This window comes from Triticum aestivum, chromosome 3D (genome assembly GCF_018294505.1).
Source record: "Triticum aestivum cultivar Chinese Spring chromosome 3D, IWGSC CS RefSeq v2.1, whole genome shotgun sequence".
Taxonomy (NCBI): domain Eukaryota; kingdom Viridiplantae; phylum Streptophyta; class Magnoliopsida; order Poales; family Poaceae; genus Triticum; species Triticum aestivum.
The window spans coordinates 345,724,490-345,745,254 of NC_057802.1; the positions used below are offsets into that span (position 1 = coordinate 345,724,490).

The following is a 20,765-nucleotide window of genomic DNA, read 5'->3' on the forward strand; positions in this document are numbered from 1 at the left end:
ATTATATCTCAGGTACTCCCATAAATGTTAAGACCAATATAATTGACACTGTAACACCGGAGGAGTACATAAGGGACACTTTCCAGAACATTTTAGACTCCGAAAAGGAATAGGTATGTGGTACGGTAAGTAAACCGACTCCAAAACGTTTCCAATAGAAATTTTTCTCCATTTTGGAATATTTAAAAAATTAGGAAAATTAAAAGTAGTCCAGAAGAGACAAGGAGACCACAAGGGTGGAGGGTGCTCCCTACCCCCCTGGGCGCGCCCCCTGCCTTGTGGCCACCTCGTGTGCTCTCCGGACTCTGTTTTCTTGCACAATACTTCTTTTGGTCGGTAGAAATTCATTATATAATCTTCCGAAGGTTTTGATAACCGTACCACGACAATATCTCATGTTTTTGATTCGAGCTGTTTTTTGGACAGATCTAGATCACCATGATGTGTCCGAGTGTCCCCAAGGACAAGTTTTTTGAAAAGGTCATCAACCCCTACCTTGCGGAGGTGTTGCGACACCCTCAAGCCATTGAGATGCATGAGGGGTGCTGCACATCCGCGATGTTGAGGGGCCGAAGAAGACCGGAAGCATGGAGACAAGGCTCGAACCAATGGAGCAACAAGTTTTCAAGTGCCAAGGGATGGTGGAACATGGACTCAATGCCAATCACATGATGATCACAGAGTTCACCAACAATCACAAGCTGTATGCCAAGAACATCGGGGAGGCCATCTTCAAGCTTCACGAGAAAATTGAGCACCTCCAGACCCAGATCTATGACCTGCAAAACCAAAACTGTGAGTATGAATATAGATTCAAGAGGATGAGTTTGGCTGCAGATTTGAGGATCCCGGAGACTCAATCATCCTTCTATGATGGTGAGCCTATGCCCTGGAGGATGGATGACAAGCTTACATCATCAACAACTCCATTATCACCACCCCTGAAGAAAGAGACATAAATACATGGGTATGGGCACTCCCCTAGCAACTGCCAAGCTTGGGGGAGGTGCCCCGGTGTCGTATCACCATCACACCTTTATCTTTATCATTTTAGTTAATTCGATCCTTTTGGTTATATCTTGATCTAGTAGAATAAAGTTTTTATTATGATCTAGCTTTGAGTTTTGCTTTATGTTCCCTCTACGTGATCGAGTTCGTGAGTTATATATAATAAAGAGTAGTTTTGAGTTGAGGGCTTTGCTATCTTGCTATGATCTTGAGGGAATTAAATAAAAGAAAGGAATAAAAACAAATAATAAGTTCATATGTTGATCTTATGGAATGTAATGACTTCACATATAAAGAGTATGATGAATAAAAGTTGTTGAGAGTTGACAAACATAGTTTTGGTCATTGTTGCAATTAATAGGAAGTAATAAAGAAAGAGAGGCTTCACATATAAATATACTATCCTGGACATCTTTTGTAATTGTGAGCACTCATTAAAATATGACATGCTAAAACGTTGATGTTGGACAAGGAAGAAAACATAATGGTTTATGTTTTCTTATACCCAAATATAAGTTATGTTGTCATAGATCCTCCAACATGTTGAGCTTGCCTTTCCCCCTCATGCTAGCCAAACTCTTTGCACCAAGTACAGATACTACTTGTGCTTGCAAACATCCCTTAAACCTATTTTGCCATGAGATTCCACCATACCTACCTATGGATTGAGTAAGATCCTTCAAGTAAGTTGTCATCGGTGCAAGCAATAAAAATTGCTCTCTAAATATGTATGATCTATTAGGGTGAAGAAAATAAGCTTTATACGAACTTGTGATATGGAAGAAATAAGAGCGATGGACTACATAATAAAGTTCTTTATCACAAGTGGAAATATAAAGTGATGTTCTTTTGCATTAAGATTTTGTGCATCCAACCACAAAAGCGCATGACAACCTCTGCTTCCCTCTGCGAAGGGCCTATCTTTCACTTTTATCTCCTATCCTTACAAGAGTCATGGTGATCATCGCCTTTTCTTTTTATACTTTTTCCTTTGGCAAGCACTATGTGTTGGAGAGATCCGAATATATATATATATATATATATATATATATATATATGTATGTATATATATATGTATGTATGTATATATATATATATATATGTATGTATATATATGTATCCACTCGGATAGGTTATCATAAATTATTATTGTTGACATTACCCTTGAAGTAAAAGGTTGGGAGGCGAAACTATAAGCCCCTATCTTTCTCTGTGCCCGGCTAAATCTTTGAACCCATAAGTATCGCGTGAGTGTTAGCAATTGTGAAAGATTAAATGATAGTTGAGTATGTGGACTTGCTGAAAAGCTCTTATATTGACTCTTTCCGGTGTTATGATAAATTGCAATTGCTTGAATGGCTGAGATCATAATCTGTTAGTTTTCAATGGAGTTTCTGATTCATAGTCTACCTTGTGAATATATTGTTACTCTAGCATAAGAAATTATATGAAAATATATGTTGCTGTCCTAAAGATGATCATGATGCCCTCATGTTCGTATTTTATTTTATCGACACCTCTATCTCTAAACATGTGTACATACTTTTCGATTTCGGCTTTCGCTTGAGGACAAGCGAGGTCTAAGCTTGGGGGAGTTGATACGTCCATTTTGCATCATGCTTTTATATTGATATTTATTGCATTATGGGATATTATTACGCATTATATCACAATACTTATGCCTTTTCTCTCTTATTTTTGGAATATATAAAAAATATTGAGCGAAGAAAGCACCACAGGGGGGCCACCTGCCATCCACAAGGGTGGAGGGCGCGCCCTACCCCCCTGGGGGCACCCTCCGGTCTTGTGGGCCACTTGGCAGGCCTCTGACGTCAATCTTCTGCTATATGGTGTGTTTTGACCTGGAAAAATCAGAAGGAAGCTTTCGGGACAAAGTGCCGCCCTCTCGAGGCAGAAGTTGGGCACAACCAATCTAGGGCTCTGGCGGAGCCGTTCTGCTGGGGAAACTTCCCTCCGGGAGGGGGAAATCGAAGCCATTGTCATCACCAACGATCCTCTCATCGAGAGGGGGTCAATATCCATCAACATATTCACCAGCACCATCTCCTCTCAAACCCTAGTTCATCTCTTGTATCCGATCTTTGTCTCAAAACCTCATATTGGTACCTGTGGATTGCTAGTAGTGTTGATTACTCCTTGTAGTTGATGCTAGTTGGTTTATCCGGTGGAAGATTGTATTTTCATATCCTTAATGATAATTAATACTCCTCTGATTATCAACATGAATATGCTTTGTGAGTAGTTACATTTGTTCCTGAGGACATGGGAGAAGTCTTGTTATAAGTAATCATGTGAATTTGGTATTCGTTCGATATTTTGATGAGATGTATGTTGTCTTACCTCTAGTGGTGTTATGTGAATGTCGACTACATGAAACTTCACCATGATTTGGGCCTAGGGGAAGGCATTGGGAAGTAATAAGTAGATGATGGGTTGCTAGAGTGACAGAAGCTTAAACCCTAGTTTATGCGGTGCTTCGTAAGGGCTAATTTGGATCCATATGTTCCATGCTATGTTTAGATTTATCTTAATTCTTCTTTCGTAGTTGTGGATGCTTGCGAGAGGGGTTAATCATAAGTAGGAGGCTTGTCCAAGGAAGGACAGCACCCAACCACCGGTCCACCCACATATCAAATTATCAGAGTAACGAACGCGAATCATATGAGCATGATGAAAACTAGCTTGACAACAATTCCCATGTGTCCTCGGGAGCGCTTTGCTTTATATAAGAGTTCATCCAGGCTTGTCCTTTGCTACAAAAAGGATTGGACCACCTTGCTGCACCTTCTTTACTTTTGTTACTTGTTACCCGTTACGAATTATCTTATCACACAACTATCTGTTACTGATAATTTCAGTGCTTGAAGAGAATACCTTGTTGAAAACTGCTTGTCATTTCCTTCTTCTCCTCGTTTGGTTCGACACTCTTACTTATCGAAAGGACTACGATAGATCCCCTATACTTGTGGGTCATCAACAGTCCGCGGCTGCCATGGGCGTCCGCGTGGTCAGGCGCGGTGGACGACGGCCCCACCTCGACCGGCTCGACACTTGTCTCGAAGACGGACTCCCCAAGGGCGGGGGAGCGGCTTCCGTAGGCTCTCCCGGAGGGACCGCCGTTGCCCTTGCGCATACAGGGCCGCCTACGGGATTCGTTTTGTGCACCGCACTCCCAGCGGGCGGAGAGGAAGCCACACTTTGCATGGCCGCGGGCGCGGCGCCCTGGTGAGCTGCCCCCACGGCCGCGGCGAGCGGCAAGGGGGCGACTGCCTGCTCGGGAGCTCCTTCACCTTCTCGCTCGGGGAGTACCTGCGAGAAAGAAGAACTTTAGGTTGTTTGCTACATGGAAGGTGAAGGGGGCGGGGCGCTTACTCATCCATGGCGACCCACTTTGTCCTCTTCAGCGCCTTCGGCAGTGCGCCGGTGCTAATCCCCGGTCAAGCCCTCCTCGCGGGGGCGTGCGGTCCGGGGATCGACGTCTTGTGGCACCGCACGATACTCATCGCGTCGGCAATGGTGGCCCCGTCCGGACAAGGCAACGACACCAACGCCTGCCGACACGGAGGTGTGTTGTCAGGCGACCTGAGGCGACGAGTCGTCGCCGCCCTCTGTTGTCGTGGTCTGAGGCGTCACACCCATGGGTCCCTCTAGCACCGGGACCACCAGGAAAGGGTTGTCCCGAGGCCCCTCATGGTCCTCGGGAAGTAGCCCCCACCGATCAAACCACGACATCCTGCTGGCGAAGGCCTCCTTGCTCGTGTGATTGTATAGGGGGTACGCTGACTCGGGGAGCTCGCCAGCCTCTTCGCCGGTCAGGGTCTGGAGCATTCCGCTCAACACGTCGAGAGACAGGCGGCTTGCATGGAGCCGCATTGGGTCTTCTGGGCCAGTGAAGGCCCACATGTGACAAGAGTGGTGCTTAAGGGGTGTGATTCACCGGCGGAGTAATTCCCTTATCACCATTGTCACGGATTCTGCAGCCCTCAGGTCAGTGCTACCTCTTGAGCACTGCATTGGTTTTCCCATGAAGAGGAAAGGGTGATGCAACAAAGTAGCGTAAGTATTTCCCTCAGTTTTTGAGAACCAAGGTATCAATCCAGTAGGAGGCTACGCGCGAGTCCCTCGCACCTACACAAACAAATAAATCCTCACAACCAACGCGATAAGGGGTTGTCAATCCCTACACGGTCACTTACGAGAGTGAGATCTGATAGGTATGATAGGATAATGTTTTTGGTATTTTTATGATAAAGATGCAAATTAAAATAAAAGCAAAGTAAAAAGCAACGGAAATAACTAAGTGTTGGAAGATTAATATGGTGAAGATAGACCCGGGGCCATAGGTTTCACTAGTGGCTTCTCTCAAGAGTATAAGTATTTTACGGTGGGTGAACAAATTACTGTTGAGCAATTGACATAATTGAGCATATTTATGAGAATATCTAGGTATGATCATGTATATAGGCATCACGTCCGAGACAAGTAGACCGACTCCTGCCTGCATCTACTACTATTACTCCACACATCGACCGCTATCCAGCATGCATCTAGAGTATTAAGTTCATAAGAACAGAGTAACGCCTTAAGCAAGATGACATGATGTAGAGGGATAAATTCATGCAATATGATAAAAAAACATCTTGTTATCCTCGATGGCAACAATACAATACGTGCCTTGCTTCCCCTACTGTCACTGGGAAAGGACACCGCAAGATTGAACCCAAAGCTAAGCACTTCTCCCATTGCAAGAAAGATCAATCTAGTAGGCCAAACCAAACTGATAATTCGAAGAGACTTGCAAAGATAACCAATCATACATAAAAGAATTCAGAAGATTCAAATATTGTTCATAGATAAACTTGATCATAAACCCACAATTCATCGGTCTCAACAAACACACCGCAAAAGAAGATTACATCGAATAGATCTCCACGAGAGAGGGGGAGAACATTGTATTGAGATCCAAAAAGAGAGAGGAAGCCATCTAGCTAATATCTATGGACCCGAAGGTCTGAGGTAAACTACTCACACTTCATCGGAGAGGCTATGGTGTTGATGTAGAAGCCCTCCGTGATCGATGCCCCCTCCGGCGGAGCTTCGGAACAGGCCCCAAGATGGGATCTCGTGGGTACAGAAGGTTGCGGGAGTGGAATTAGGTTTTTGGCTCCGTATCTGATCGTTTGGGGGTACGTAGGTATATATAGGAGGAAGGAGTACGTTGGTGGAGCAATGTGGGGCCCACGAGGGTGGAGGGCGCTCCCAGGGGAGTAGGCGCGCCCCCTACCTCGTGGCTTCCTGGAAGCTTCCTTGACTTAGGTTCCAAGTCTCCTGGATCATGTTCGTTCCAAAAATCAAGTTCCCGAAGGTTTCATTCCGTTTGGACTCCGTTTGATATTCTTTTTCTGCGAAACTCTGAAATAGGCAAAAAAACAGCAATTCTGGGCTGGGCCTCCGGTTAATAGGTTAGTCCCAAAAATAATATAAAAGTGAATAATAAAGCCCAATAATGTCCAAAATAGAAGATAATATAGCATGGAGCAATCAAAAATTATAGATACGTTGGAGACGTATCAGTCAGCCATCCTCGTCGTGACCTGCCACAGCCGCGGGCCCCATCCGGAGCTCACCATTACCGGGGACGACGAAATCTGGAGCAACGGGCTGAACTGGGCTGCATCCACGTACACCCATTGTTGCCTGAAGACTTCCGCTTCGTGGTTGATCTCCATGTCGATACCTTACCTGGCCGCCGCATCCAAAGCGCGAAGCGACATGCACCCGGAGCATTGGTCAGCGACGGTTAGCTGAAGGCAAAAAAATGGCGGAGCAGCGCTATCAAGGGACCCACGCCCACTAAGGCCTCACATATGAAGGCAAAGGTTGAAAGGAGGAGGATGGCTTTCGGATCTAGGTGCAGCGCGTGCACTTGATAATGCGAGTGCACGGCATTGAAGAAGTCTAAGAACGGGGGCAGCAACCCGGAAATGACTGCCGGAAGGTGAATGGCGATAGTGGTGGCCTCCGGCTCCGGGAGAGGCCGCGAAGTAGGCTAGATATTGGTCGCCCCCCATCCATTGGAGTCGGCTGCGATACGTCTCCAACGTATCTATAATTTTTTATTGTTCCATGCTGTTATATTATCATTCTTGGATGTTTTACAATAATTTTATAGCAACTTTATATCATTTTTTGGGACTAACCTATTGACATACTGTCCAGTGCGAGTTACTGTTTTTTGCTTGTTTTTTACTTCGCAGAAAATCAATACCAAATGGAGTCCAAACACATCGAAACTTTTTGGAGATTTTTTTGGACCAGAAGACACAAGTTGTGCCAAGGATGTACCAGAGGGGGGCTCCAAGGGGAGCACAACCCACCTGGGCGCGCCTCCCGCACCGTCTCTTTCCTCTATAAATACCCCAATATTCCAAAAACCCTAGGGGAGTCGACGAAACACAATTCTAGCCGCCACAAGTTTGAGAAACCACAGATCCAATCTAGACACCATCACGGAGGGGTACTGTTGGGGAACGTAGTAATTTCAAAAAAAATCCTACGCACACGCAAGATCATGGTGATGCATAGCAACGAGAGGGGAGAGTGTTGTCCATGTACCCTCGTAGACCGAAAGCGGAAGCGTTAGCATAACGCGGTTGATGTAGTCGTACGTCTTCATGATCCGACCGATCAAGTACCGAACGCACGACACCTCCGAGTTCAGCACACGTTCAGCCCGATGACGTCCCTCGAACTCCGATCCAGCCGAGTGTTGAGGGAGAGTTTCGTCAGCACGACGGCATGGTGACGATGATGATGTTCTACCGACACAGGGCTTCGCCTAAGCACCACTACAGTATTATCGAGGTGGACTATGGTGGAGGGGGGCACCGCACATGGCTAAAAGATCAAATCAATTGTTGTGTCTTTGGGGTGCCCCCTGCCCCCGTATATAAAGGAGCAAGGGGGGAGGTGCGGCCGGCTCGGAGGAGGCGCGCCAGGAGGAGTCCTACTCCCACCGGGAGTAGGACTCCCTCCCTTCCTTGTTGGATTAGGAGAAGGGGGAAAGAGGAGGGAGAGAGGAAGGAAAGGGGGGCGCCGCCCCCCTCTCCTTGTCCTATTCGGACTAGAGGGGGAGGGTTGTGCGGCCCTACCCTAGCCGCCTCTCCTCTTCTCCAGTAAGGCCCACTATGGCCCATTAAACCCCCGGGGGGGTTCCGGTAACCCCCGGTACTCCGGTAAAATCCCGATTTCACCCGGAACACTTCCGATATCCAAATATAGGCTTCCAATATATCAATCTTCATGTCTCGACCATTTCGAGACTCATCGTCATGTCCGTGATCACATCCGGGACTCCGAACAACCTTCGCTACATCAAAATATATAAACTCATAATATAACCGTCATCGAAACTTTAAGCGTGCGGACCCTACGGGTTCGAGAACTATGTAGACATGACCGAGACACGTCTCCGGTCAATAACCAATAGCGGAACCTGGATGCTCATATTGGCTCCCACACATTCTACGAAGATCTTTATCGGTCAGACCGCATAACATACGTTGTTCCCTTTGTCATCGGTATGTTACTTGCCCGAGATTTGATCGTCGGTATCTCAATACCTAGTTCAATCTCGTTACCGGCAATTCTCTTTACTCATTCCGTCATACATCATCCCGCAACTAACTCATTAGTTGCAATGCTTGCAAGGCTTAAGTGATGTGCATTACCGAGTGGGCCCAGAGATACCTCTCCGACAATCGGAGTGACAAATCCTAATCTCGAAATACGCCAACCCAACAAGTACCTTCGGAGACACCTGTAGATCACCTTTATAATCACCCAGTTACGTTGTGATGTTTGGTAGCACACAAAGTGTTCCTCCGCTAAACGGGAGTTGCATAATCTCATAGTCATAGGAACATGTATAAGTCATGAAGAAAGCAATAGCAACATACTAAACGATCGAGTGCTAAGCTAACGGAATGGGTCAAGTCAATCACATCATTCTCCTAATGATGTGATCCCGTTAATCAAATGACAACTCATGTCAATGGCTAGGAAACATAACCATCTTTGATCAACAAGCTAGTCAAGTAGAGGCATACTAGTGACACTCTGTTTGTCTATGTATTCACACAAGTACTATGTTTCCGGTTAATACAATTCTAGCATGAATAATAAACATTTATCATGATATAAGGAAATAAATAATAACTTTATTATTGCCTCTAGGGCATATTTCCTTCAGGTTCATCATCCTCATTGGTGCCTCTCCGATGATGCATGAGTAGTTCATTGTAGACCTTCGGGTCCTTAGTTAGTAGCTAGATGGCTTCCTCTCTCTCTTTTGATTCTCAATACAATGGTTTCTTGGAGATCTATTTGATGTAACTCTTTTTGCGGTGTGTTTGTTGGGATCCGATGAACTTTGAGTTTATGATGAGATCTATATTTTTATTCATGAAAGTTATCTGAGTTCTTTGATCTCTTATATGCATGATTGCTTATAGCCTCGTATTTCCTCTTCGAATCTTTGGTTTAGTTAGGCCGACTAGATCAATTTTTCTTGCCATGGGAAGAGGTGCTTTGTGATGGGTTCGATCTTACGGATACCCGTGGTGACAATGAGGTATTCTATTGAGTCACTTGAAATATGTTTTGGTAAACAACTTGCGGATTCCCCCGGTGACATTGGGGTAATCTAGGCACAAAGGTTGATATGCGTTTTCCTCCTACTTTCTCCGATAGAAACTTTGGAGTAATTATTTGTCGCACGTTGAGAGATTATTATATGATTCAATTATGTTAGCACTACTGAGGGATTGCACTAGTGAAAGTATGAATTCTAGGCCTTGTTTCCAAGCATTGCAATACTGTTCGTGCTCACTTTTGCTACTTGTTACCTTGATGTTTTTAATTGTTCAGATTACAAAAACTTATATCTACTATGAAGATTGTAAATGGTGCATGGGCACCATGGTGCCTTTTCCACAAATCATTTTCTACAAGTCCAAAAAAATTGATTTTTTTAAACACACACATATGTATAATTCATACGTGCAAAATTTCACAACATTTTACGTTAACACGTGGCGTACAAAGAAAGACAAATATGTATTTTCAAATGGGCCTTTTTTTGTTTTGTTTTTGGGCCGGAATTTTATCTTTTTTGTACACCACAAATTAAAAAAATTCAAACGAAATTTTATGGATCCGTAGTGAACACACACAAGTTTCGACAGATTTGTTTTCCACTTTTTTTTATCCTTCTAAATATAGTTTTTGATTTTTTCTTCTTCTAAAAAGGGCACCATGGTGCTCGTGCATCATAACTTCGTACTCTATCCATACTACACTTGTATCATCATCTCTTAGTTGAACTAGTGTACCTATACAATTACCATTGTATTGGGTGTGTTGGGGACACATGCGATTTCTTGTATTTGATTGCAAGGTTGTTTGAGAGACTAACCTCCCACGGATTGATAAACCTTAGGTCATCCACTTGAGAGAGATTTATTGTTGTCCTACAAAACTCTGCGCTTGAAGGACTAACCGAGTCTACAAGAATGAAGTTGCGTAGTAGACATCAGTGGGCCAACTTAGTTATATGCGGACGTAGTAGTGGTCTGGATGCCCGCAAAACCCCCAGTTTATCTCCGGATTGCGGGAAAAACACCTCTGAACTGACTTGCAGACTGATACATGACCGCGTTGGATGCAAAACACGTCTGGACTGCACGGTCTTCTCATTCGCGGGCGGTTTAAATGTCTGCATTGGAGATGCCCTTAGAGCATCTATAGCCGGACCCCCTACTTCCTTCTCAAACATTCGCCTGGTTAGTGCCCGGTCAAAAAAGAGTGACCCAAACGGACCCCGCACTTCCTCCCTAAACGTTCAAACTGACCGACACCCCTCAAATTGAGACCAAATCTGGGGGGAATATGAGGGCTTATGGGCATGACCAGACGTGCCCCGGGGAAGGCTCCACGTCAGATGTAGCGAAACGATGACCCCGCCTGTAGTGACTTTGTAAGAAGATCGCAGTCGCAACGACGCCATCATGCCCGCGTCGAGAGGAAAGCCGCCGGAGCTAGGCGCGCTAGGACCGAAGCTCTCCCTCGCCGCCTTGATGCTAGAGCTTGCCCACCCCGCGCCGCGCTGGAGCCAAAGCTCATGGCGCGAGCTGGGGAGGTAAGGCGCGTGTGTTGTGCCTCGTCGGCGTCGGCCTCAGCCTCACGGGCGTGCTGGCCGGCCGTGGCAGCATCACAGGCGTGCGAGCATGCAGCCACAACATCGTGTCAACTGCTGGCTTGCATGCTAGCTTCTGTGCGTGTGCGAACTTGCGTGCTGGTAGCGGTCATGTGCGGAACCGCCGCCACGTGTTGGCCGGCTGGCCGCAAGGGGGCAAAACGGACACGTCTGGACACTGACCGGGAGCGTCCACAGACGTCCGAGGAAGAAGATTTGACATTTATGGTTGTAGATGCTCTTACCCGTACATACTGCAGAGGTAACCATATGGCTTCATTTTCGTTTTCTTTGCGGGTAACAGAGAGAAGGTCTATCTTTTATCGACCGATCATATATAACAGTATAACAAATCGTCTAAGCTTCAGTTCTTCTTTTATTTTTGGGCTCTTTTTATCTCTGTGGTGAATTACGATGAGTCTACATGTGTAACTAATTTGGGGATATGACACGAGTAATTTCGCGGGCGAACTACCATTTATGAACGTGCAATGTATTGGTGTGAAGATGAGGTGCTAAGTGCATGAAAAGGTTTAGCAATTAATCTTCCCAGTGTGTAGATGCTTAGGGCAATTCTAACACGGATGCTCAAACCCCTGTATCCGTCCAGACCGGACCCGCAAGCCATCCAACGGCGTGTCACATCGGTCCGCGGAGGGCCTGAGCGTGTGTATTCATGCAAACCAGGGTGCTTTGCGGTAGTCCGGATACTAGACACATAGGACTCTGACACCCCGGGGCCACCTAAAACTGAGGCGGAGCCACGCATTTGGAGCTTGCCGCACTGCTTTCGCGGCTAAATCCCTCTTTCTCATCTTGTGTTCTACCATCCCGTCGCGCTTCACCCTAATTCCCGCCCCTTTTCACAGCCACCTTCACATAGACCCGTACAAAAAGCTAACAGGGACGACGGGGGTGGGGGATCCGACAATCATGGCCACTCGAAAGATCAACTCGCTTAGAAGGCAAAACTGCCACCTCAAAGCGAAGGCAAAGGCGGCGTTGCTCAACAAGCTGAAGGTCGACAGGGGTGGTGGTCGTGATCGTGGACGTGCAAGGGTGGGCATTGGTGCAGGCCTAGGCCTGGGACACATGGCACGACTGCCGTCGTCGTCCTTCCAGACGTCGTGCATCCAGACGCCGTCCTGACCGGAACAGTACAAGCCTCCATACTTCTACATCGCCCAACAACTCGGTAGGCAGCAAAAGGGCACAACATTTTTGGCCCACATTCATACTTTGTTCCATGGCCACTAGCATTAGCCTACGCCGATAAACTCATCCACAACCATGGGGTAAAGTCTCTCAACCATCGATGGTACATCATCCAAGAGGTCGTGTCCAAGTATCGCGGGCATCTGAAGCAACTAATCAGACGGTAGCCAAGTGGTGCACAAATCACCGAGCAAATAAGTTGTTATATGTGTTGGTCATTTGGCCGGATATTCAACTTGTTGGTCGGATATGCTCTACGTGTTGGTCATTTGACCAGATATGCTCTCTGTGTTGGTCATTTGCCGGATTAGATATACATCTTGTTGACAATGCTTTACTTTGTAGCCTTCCTGTGCGTGTAATTTGTTCTTAAAGTAGGAGAAGAAGAAATTTGTCATCATGCATTATTGGTTGAAGTTGAGTAAGGAACCCAAGTGGAACATATTCATTACCAACTTTGCCAAGAACGGCCGCGTCGGCACAGCAGAACTGCAGAAGAAACGGCTGATCGAGAAGAAATGTGAGGAGTAGAAGGCGAATCGAGAGGGGTGACGGCCAAGATGACGACAAGGTTCGAGAACATCTTGACGAAGCAGGAGGAGGCAAGTGTCAAGGTCGAAAAGTTTAACATGTTGATGACGGTGACCGACAAGAAGCTCGTGTGAAAAGAAGAAGGTCATGCTCGAAGAATGTGGCTCAGATTGCAGCCGTTTCGGAGAATTTCAAGATGTTTATTTTGAAAATGAAGTTGGATGACAATGTAAGTATGATTTTGTAAGCTGTCTGTCTTAAAGTATTGAAGCGCGTGAAGTATCACTATGATGATATGGCGATATGAGGATTTTGCTAGAGTTGGTGTAAAGGACAACGGCGGTCACGACGGCGCCGGAACCGAAGACAGCCACCGGCAGGGCTCGTGGATCTTTCCACTCCGATCAGGAACACCCAAAACAAGTCATAAAAGTCGCAAACGAGCTATCACCCGAAAAGAGAAGCTAGTAGTACTAGGACTACGTTACGGGGAGGTACGCACAGAAGATGTACGGTGTTCTGCAATCAAATCGGGCTCGCTTTGGGCCGATGAGGTCAAAGAAACTGCAAATGGCGTGACTGGTCAGTGGTCACTACGCATGGAACAGCCTCGTGTAATAACGTATCCATTTTTTCCGTCAGCAAAGACAAGGGGCGAGGGGGATCTAACGGCAGATTGCTCACCCAACGACAGTGCTCGGCTACAGACGAGTGGGCCCCGTCCAGGCCCCACTGTGGACGGATGATATCAACCAGAGCCTGAATCAAACGGCCACGGACGTCTCTCGCCGGTGGTCCAGGGACAGGCGCACGTGCTGGGTCATGATGCGGGCCCCGTTTCCCAAAACATTTCCCAGTGACTTGTCGAATCAGGCGTCCACGGAAACGCCAGTTCCACTGAAGGGCGGGCCCCGCGCGCCGGGCCACGTACGTCAGCGAAACTTGATGGACTCGGGGATGGAGCGGATATGGTGGCGTGGGCGTCGATGGTGGGCCCCGCCACACCCACACGGGGTATGCTCTCCACTTCATAGCCCAAATATGCGACACGCCGAGGCGCACGGGTGCGGCCGTAACCTCATCATCGCGCCACTACTAATAAAGCCGCTTTCCCGTTTCCTGTTTGACTGGCTGGATCTTTTCAACTTTGCGTTTGCTCGGTCATTCATAGAATCACGGTGGTAGATTGTGAGCCCGGTATGCAGCAGATGGACTGGACATGCATTTGCGTGCGTTTTTTCATTCTGTTTATCCTTTTCGTTTTTATGGCAATGGAAACTCGAGGAGGACTAGTTAAAAGCACGGTTAAGTGTAATTATGCTAGTACCTGAACAGTGGCACCTTTCTTAAAAAAACGTTTCTGAATGAACAAGCACACTAAAACACGTTTCTATTTCACTTATTTCTGTCTGCATACATCCAGTTTTAAATAAGTTAGAACATGTTATAATTTGGAACCAATGAAATATATATGGAGCGGAACATCTCGTGCAAAACATTGCAACTTCACTTTTGCGGAGTAGCCCAACTAAGCATTCATCGGGCTAAGAAATTCATCAATAAATTTTTAAAAGTAAAAATCACTTAAAACATGAGGATGCTTTCTGTAAGGCCTGCATGGGGGTTTAAAGCCACCTGGGGTTCCCATCACACCACCCAGGTTAAAAGTGTAAAGTATCTAAATTGTTTCACACTCCCTTCTTTGTAGCCACTAATGGTGTTTTTCCATGGAATGCTATCAGTCCATCTCACGGTCAAGTGATTTTCTCAAATTGCTCTTGTTTATTCAACCTTTTTGAACTTTTTACTTATTTACAATTAACATCCTCATACTATAACCCATGTGCCATATGTACTCACCAGTCTTTGCATTCATATCGAAGACCACATGGCTAATTTATAACATTTTTCTGTTAGCTTTACACGTAGGAGTACAATCAACTTAGAATTCTGTTCCTACATGTTATACTTCGAGTGAACTACATCCACAATCCTTGAACTTGGTCGGCGCGTGCCCACTGTCCTCCTAAACCTCCAAGGGCTCCGTTGGTTTAGAGAATTTTGTAGGAATTCTAAAGGATATAAATTTTATAAGATTTCTTTCTTTCGAACCCTTCGGTACATAGAAATGGATTCCTATTCCTATGTCGGATAAGAACCAATTTTTCACATTTTAAAGGAAAAAAATACGATCCTAGACCCAATGAAAAAATTCCTATCCTATGAAGTTGACATATTTTTTCCAATAAAAATTGAGATACTACATGCAGTTCCACTTCCAATGATATTTTTTAATTCCTAACCTACTTCATGCGTTTTTATTTACCCCGCATATTAGCTCTGGCCGAAGTCAAACTTTATAGAGTTTGACTAAATTTATGGAAAACAATCTAAACTTTCATAACAATAGATATATATGGTATGCAAATATATTTAATGATGATTCTAATGGTTTTGTGGATGTTAATACTTTTCGGTATGAACTTGATCAAATTTTACAAAGTTTGACCTGAGACAAAAGAAGGCCTAAAACGGTTGGTCCGGATCATCATATGACCAGGTGTGCCAGAAAAACGACTCAAGCTCATAGAGATTACTTGCATATTATTCCCTTGCACGATTTGCAAGTTTACGAGTAAGACAATTCTCGACGTGGAGGAAGTCGGTAATTGCATGCGCTTGTTGTACCAGCGCGTACGTACGGTTAGCGAAGGCCGGAACAAACTAAACCACGGCGCTGAACCGTACCGGAGAGAAAGCAAATCTCCGGCCAGCTTGTGTGGCCGTGCGTGATGACTTCATCACGTCGCGCAGGTTAGCGGGTGGTCTGACACTTTACCCTGCTTGCTGCCCGCGCGGCCGGGGACGAGAGAGGGAGGAGGGGGGGCATTGTGGGGAGGCTGGAAAAAGGTGGCACGCCGCAGCCTCCCACCGCACGCACGCACGCTCGCTCCGGCCGGCCGCCCGGATCGGATCTACCAGCCCACCTCGGAATTAAAGACAAAAACCCTTCGCGAAGCAACGCAGCCCACGCGTCCCGGATTCCTCCTCCGCACGCCCGGCTCGGACCGCGACCTCGCTGAGCTCGCTCCTCCACGGACCACGGTGATGATGATGAGACCCAAAGCAGTCATTTCCTCCCCGCCTCGCCTCGCCTCAAGGCCCGGCGGCACGTGAGCGCGCCTCGAGCGGAGCAGCCCCTGTCCCCGCCCCGCCCCGCCCCGGCGATGGGATCGGGCTCCTGGTTGGTTAGCGTCGCCGTAACTAGCGGATAAGCACCGTGCTTAGCTTTGGGTTATGTTAGGTTAATCTAATCGCACCGCGGATTACTGCGATTCGTTCGTTCGCGGCCGGGGGCACATGCCATGTGACCCCACCACCACTGCCCCCTCTTACCTACAGCTGTTTAATCTGCCCCCCGCCTCCTCTCTCCTCTCTCTCTCTCTCTCGCTTCTTCTCCCTTCTCTCTCCCCTCTTTCTTTCTCTCCCCCCACCACCACCATCCGGAGTTGGACCTCCCCCTCACTTCCCACTCTCTCCCTTCTCCCTCTCTCTCTCTCTCTGCTCCCACTTCTGCAGACCGCTTCTCTTATGGTCTCAAGGTAGAGCGTGCTCCTACATGGATTCCCTGCGGCTGGCGATAGCGGCGGCGCTCCTCTTCCTGGCGGCGCTCGCGGCGGCGGCGGCGGCCGCCGACGACGCACAGCTGCTGGACGACTTCAGGGCGGCGCTGCCCAACCGGGACGCGCTCGACGGCTGGGCCGCGCGCGACGGCGCCTGCAGGTTCCCCGGCGCGGTGTGCAGGGGCGGGCGCCTCACGTCGCTCTCGCTCGCGGCCGTCGCGCTCAATGCCGACTTCCGCGCCGTCGCGGCCACCTTGCTGCAGCTCAGCGCCGTCGAGAGGCTCAGCCTCCGCGGCGCCAACGTCAGCGGCGCGCTCGCCGCGGCGGCCGGCGCCAGGTGCGGCAGCAAGCTGCAGGAGCTCGACCTCTCCGGAAATGCCGCGCTGCGCGGCTCCGTCACCGACGTGGCCGCGCTCGCCGGCTCCTGTGCCGGGCTCAAGACGTTGAATCTCTCCGGTGATGCGGTTGGTACCGCCAAGACCGCTGGCGCTGGCGGTGGCGGGCAGGGGTTTGCGGCCCTGGACGCTCTCGACTTGTCCAGCAACAAGATCGCCGGAGATGCCGACCTCCGCTGGATGGTGGGTGCCGGCCTCGGCTCTGTCCGGTGGCTGGACCTCGCCTGGAACAAGATCTCCGGCGGCCTCTCCGACTTCACCAACTGCTCCGGGCTGCAGTACCTTGACCTGTCCGGCAACCTCATCGCCGGCGATGTCGCCGCCGGGGCGCTCTCCGGCTGCCGCAGTCTGAGGGCGCTCAATCTCTCCAGCAACCATCTCGCCGGCGCCTTCCCGCCCAACATCGCCGGCCTCACGTCGCTCACCGCCCTCAACCTCTCCAACAACAACTTCTCTGGCGAGGTACCCGCCGACGCTTTCACCGGCCTACAGCAGCTCCAGTCGCTGTCCCTCTCTTTCAACCACTTCAGCGGCTCCATCCCTGATTCCGTCGCTGCGCTGCCGGACCTCGAGGTGCTCGACCTCAGCTCCAACAACTTCTCCGGCACCATCCCCTCCACCCTCTGCCAAGATCCCAACTCCAGGCTCCGCGTGCTCTACCTTCAGAACAACTATCTCTCCGGCAGCATCCCGGAGGCCGTGTCCAACTGCACCGACCTCGTCTCCCTCGACCTCAGTCTCAACTACATCAACGGCTCCATCCCGGAGTCCCTCGGCGAGCTTGGCCGCCTCCAGGACCTTATCATGTGGCAGAACTTACTGGAGGGCGAGATACCCGCGTCTCTGTCGAGCATTCCCGGCCTGGAGCATCTCATCCTGGACTACAACGGGCTCACCGGCAGTATCCCGCCGGAGCTGGCCAAGTGCAAGCAGCTCAACTGGATATCCTTGGCGAGCAACCGGCTGTCCGGGCCGATCCCCCCTTGGCTCGGGAAGCTCAGCAACTTGGCAATCTTGAAGCTGAGCAATAATTCCTTCACCGGACAGATACCCGCAGAGCTTGGTGACTGCAAGAGCTTGGTGTGGCTGGACCTCAACAGCAACCAACTTAATGGATCAATTCCACCGCAACTGGCAGAGCAGTCGGGGAAGATGACTGTTGGCCTCATTATTGGGCGGCCCTATGTGTATCTTCGCAACGACGAGCTGAGCAGCCAGTGTCGTGGCAAGGGGAGCTTGCTGGAGTTCTCAAGCATCCGATCCGAGGACCTTGGTCGGATGCCGAGCAAGAAGCTGTGCAACTTCACGAGGATGTACATGGGGAGCACAGAGTACACCTTCAACAAGAATGGCTCCATGATATTTCTGGATTTGTCGTTTAATCAGCTCGATTCTGAGATACCCAAGGAGCTTGGGAACATGTATTACCTCATGATCATGAATCTTGGGCACAACCTTCTGTCTGGTGCTATCCCAACAGAGCTAGCTGGTGCAAAGAAGCTCGCAGTACTTGACCTTTCATACAACCGGTTGGAAGGGCCGATACCCAGCTCGTTCTCATCACTGTCTTTGTCTGAGATCAATCTGTCGAGTAATCAGCTGAATGGGACAATTCCAGAGCTTGGTTCTCTTGCCACATTCCCAAAGAGCCAGTATGAGAATAACTCTGGTCTCTGTGGCTTTCCACTGCCAGCATGCGAGCCGCATACTGGGCAAGGCTCTTCCAACGGTGGCCAATCCAACCGGAGGAAGGCGTCCCTTGCAGGCAGTGTTGCTATGGGACTCTTGTTCTCGCTCTTCTGTATATTTGGGTTGGTCATCATAGCCATTGAGAGCAAGAAGCGGAGGCAGAAGAATGATGAGGCAAGTACCTCCCGTGATATATACATTGATAGCCGGTCACATTCTGGCACGATGAATTCCAATTGGAGACTCTCCGGGACAAATGCTCTCAGCATCAATCTGGCTGCATTTGAGAAGCCACTGCAGAAACTCACCTTGGGTGATCTTGTTGAGGCCACCAATGGCTTCCACAATGAGAGCTTGATTGGGTCCGGTGGATTTGGTGATGTCTACAAGGCAACGCTCAAGGATGGGAGGGTTGTTGCAATCAAGAAGCTAATACATGTGAGTGGCCAGGGTGACCGGGAGTTCACGGCGGAAATGGAGACCATTGGCAAGATCAAACACCGCAACCTTGTTCCGCTCCTTGGCTACTGCAAGATTGGTGAGGAGCGGCTGCTGATGTATGACTTCATGAAGTTTGGCAGCTTGGAGGATGTGCTGCATGACCGCAAAAAGATTGGGATAAAGCTGAACTGGGCGGCAAGGCGAAAGATTGCAATCGGGGCAGCAAGAGGACTGGCATTCCTCCACCACAACTGCATTCCACACATCATCCACCGAGACATGAAGTCAAGCAATGTGCTTGTTGATGAGAATCTGGAGGCGAGGGTCTCAGATTTCGGCATGGCGAGGATGATGAGTGTGGTGGACACACACCTGAGCGTGTCCACCCTCGCCGGCACGCCGGGGTATGTGCCACCAGAGTACTACCAGAGCTTCCGTTGCACCACCAAGGGCGACGTGTACAGCTACGGCGTTGTATTGCTGGAGCTGCTCACCGGGAAACCGCCGACGGATTCAACAGATTTTGGCGAGGACCATAATCTTGTAGGATGGGTGAAGATGCACACAAAGTTGAAGATCACCGATGTGTTTGACCCGGAGCTGCTGAAGGACGATCCTACCCTGGAGCTGGAGCTGCTGGAGCATTTGAAAATCGCGTGTGCATGCCTGGATGACAGGCCGTCCAGGCGGCCAACGATGCTTAAGGTGATGACGATGTTCAAGGAGATCCAGGCTGGGTCAACGGTGGACTCGAAAACCTCGTCGGTGGCCACCGGGCTGAGCGACGATCCAGGTTTTGCGGTCATGGACATGACCCTCAAGGAAGCCAAGGAGGAGAAAGATTAGGAAGATGACCACCGCCGGCAACACGCAGCCGGCGGTGACCGGCAGCAACACGTCCGTCCGACCAGTCTGGGGCCTGGGCGAAGTGCCCGTAGAAATCACAGTCTCTCAGATGCTGATACCATCCTGAAGTTCCCACGCAACGCAAGCTTAGAATTTTCTTCTGATGGTACACGATAAGAAGAAATTTTCCCTCCCTTGTAGCTCTCGTAAGTCCCAAGCTGTCATGTCATGTACCTATAGGAGTAGCTCACCACTTTTTCTTCTCTTTCTTTCCCAGCTTTCTTCAGCTCCTCGTTTATTTTGTCTTAGCGCTCCAGTAAGAGCTGTGTATGTACATATATAAATGGTGGAATCTCTTCGGCGCAAGTCCCCTCCACTGCGGCTGCGCCTTGTCAAATTCGCTTTTACCGTTCTTGTTGCTTAGCAGTTGGCTGGCATTTGTACAATGTGTGCGCATCAGTTGATCGAAACATGGTACCATTGCAGATGCACGGTAGAAACCCTACCCTGAGCTATGAAGTAGTAGTAAATCTGAGAGGAGGAGGGGTTGGGCAGTGCAGTGGGAGTACTGGAGTGGGGCAGGCAGGAGGACGGAGGGAGGCCAAGGTGAACAGCAAAAGACCAGCCAATGGGCAGTCAAGAGGCTGACACAGCTCCTGTTTCCATGTGAGGTAGCGCATGGCCTGGCCTGTGTGTGGGTGCGTGGGGCCAGGGGGCACTGTGGCGCGCACACACACGCAT

General features: G+C 48.8%; 1 protein-coding gene across 1 annotated transcript; it reads left to right on the top strand.

Moving 5' to 3' along the window:
* Positions 1-16,490: 16,490 nt before the first annotated feature.
* On the top strand, positions 16,491-20,421 carry LOC780624 (brassinosteroid LRR receptor kinase BRI1). Its single transcript, XM_044501395.1, has one exon. It carries the CDS (start codon positions 16,650-16,652, stop codon positions 20,022-20,024), a length of 3,375 nt encoding a protein of 1,124 aa, XP_044357330.1. The 5' UTR covers positions 16,491-16,649; the 3' UTR covers positions 20,025-20,421.
* Positions 20,422-20,765: the final 344 nt, after the last annotated feature.

What these genes read in the sequence shown, in the direction of transcription:
- LOC780624 (XM_044501395.1), top strand. Translation starts at nt 16,650, where the DNA reads ATGGATTCCCTGCGGCTGGCGATAGCGGCGGCGCTCCTCTTCCTGGCG.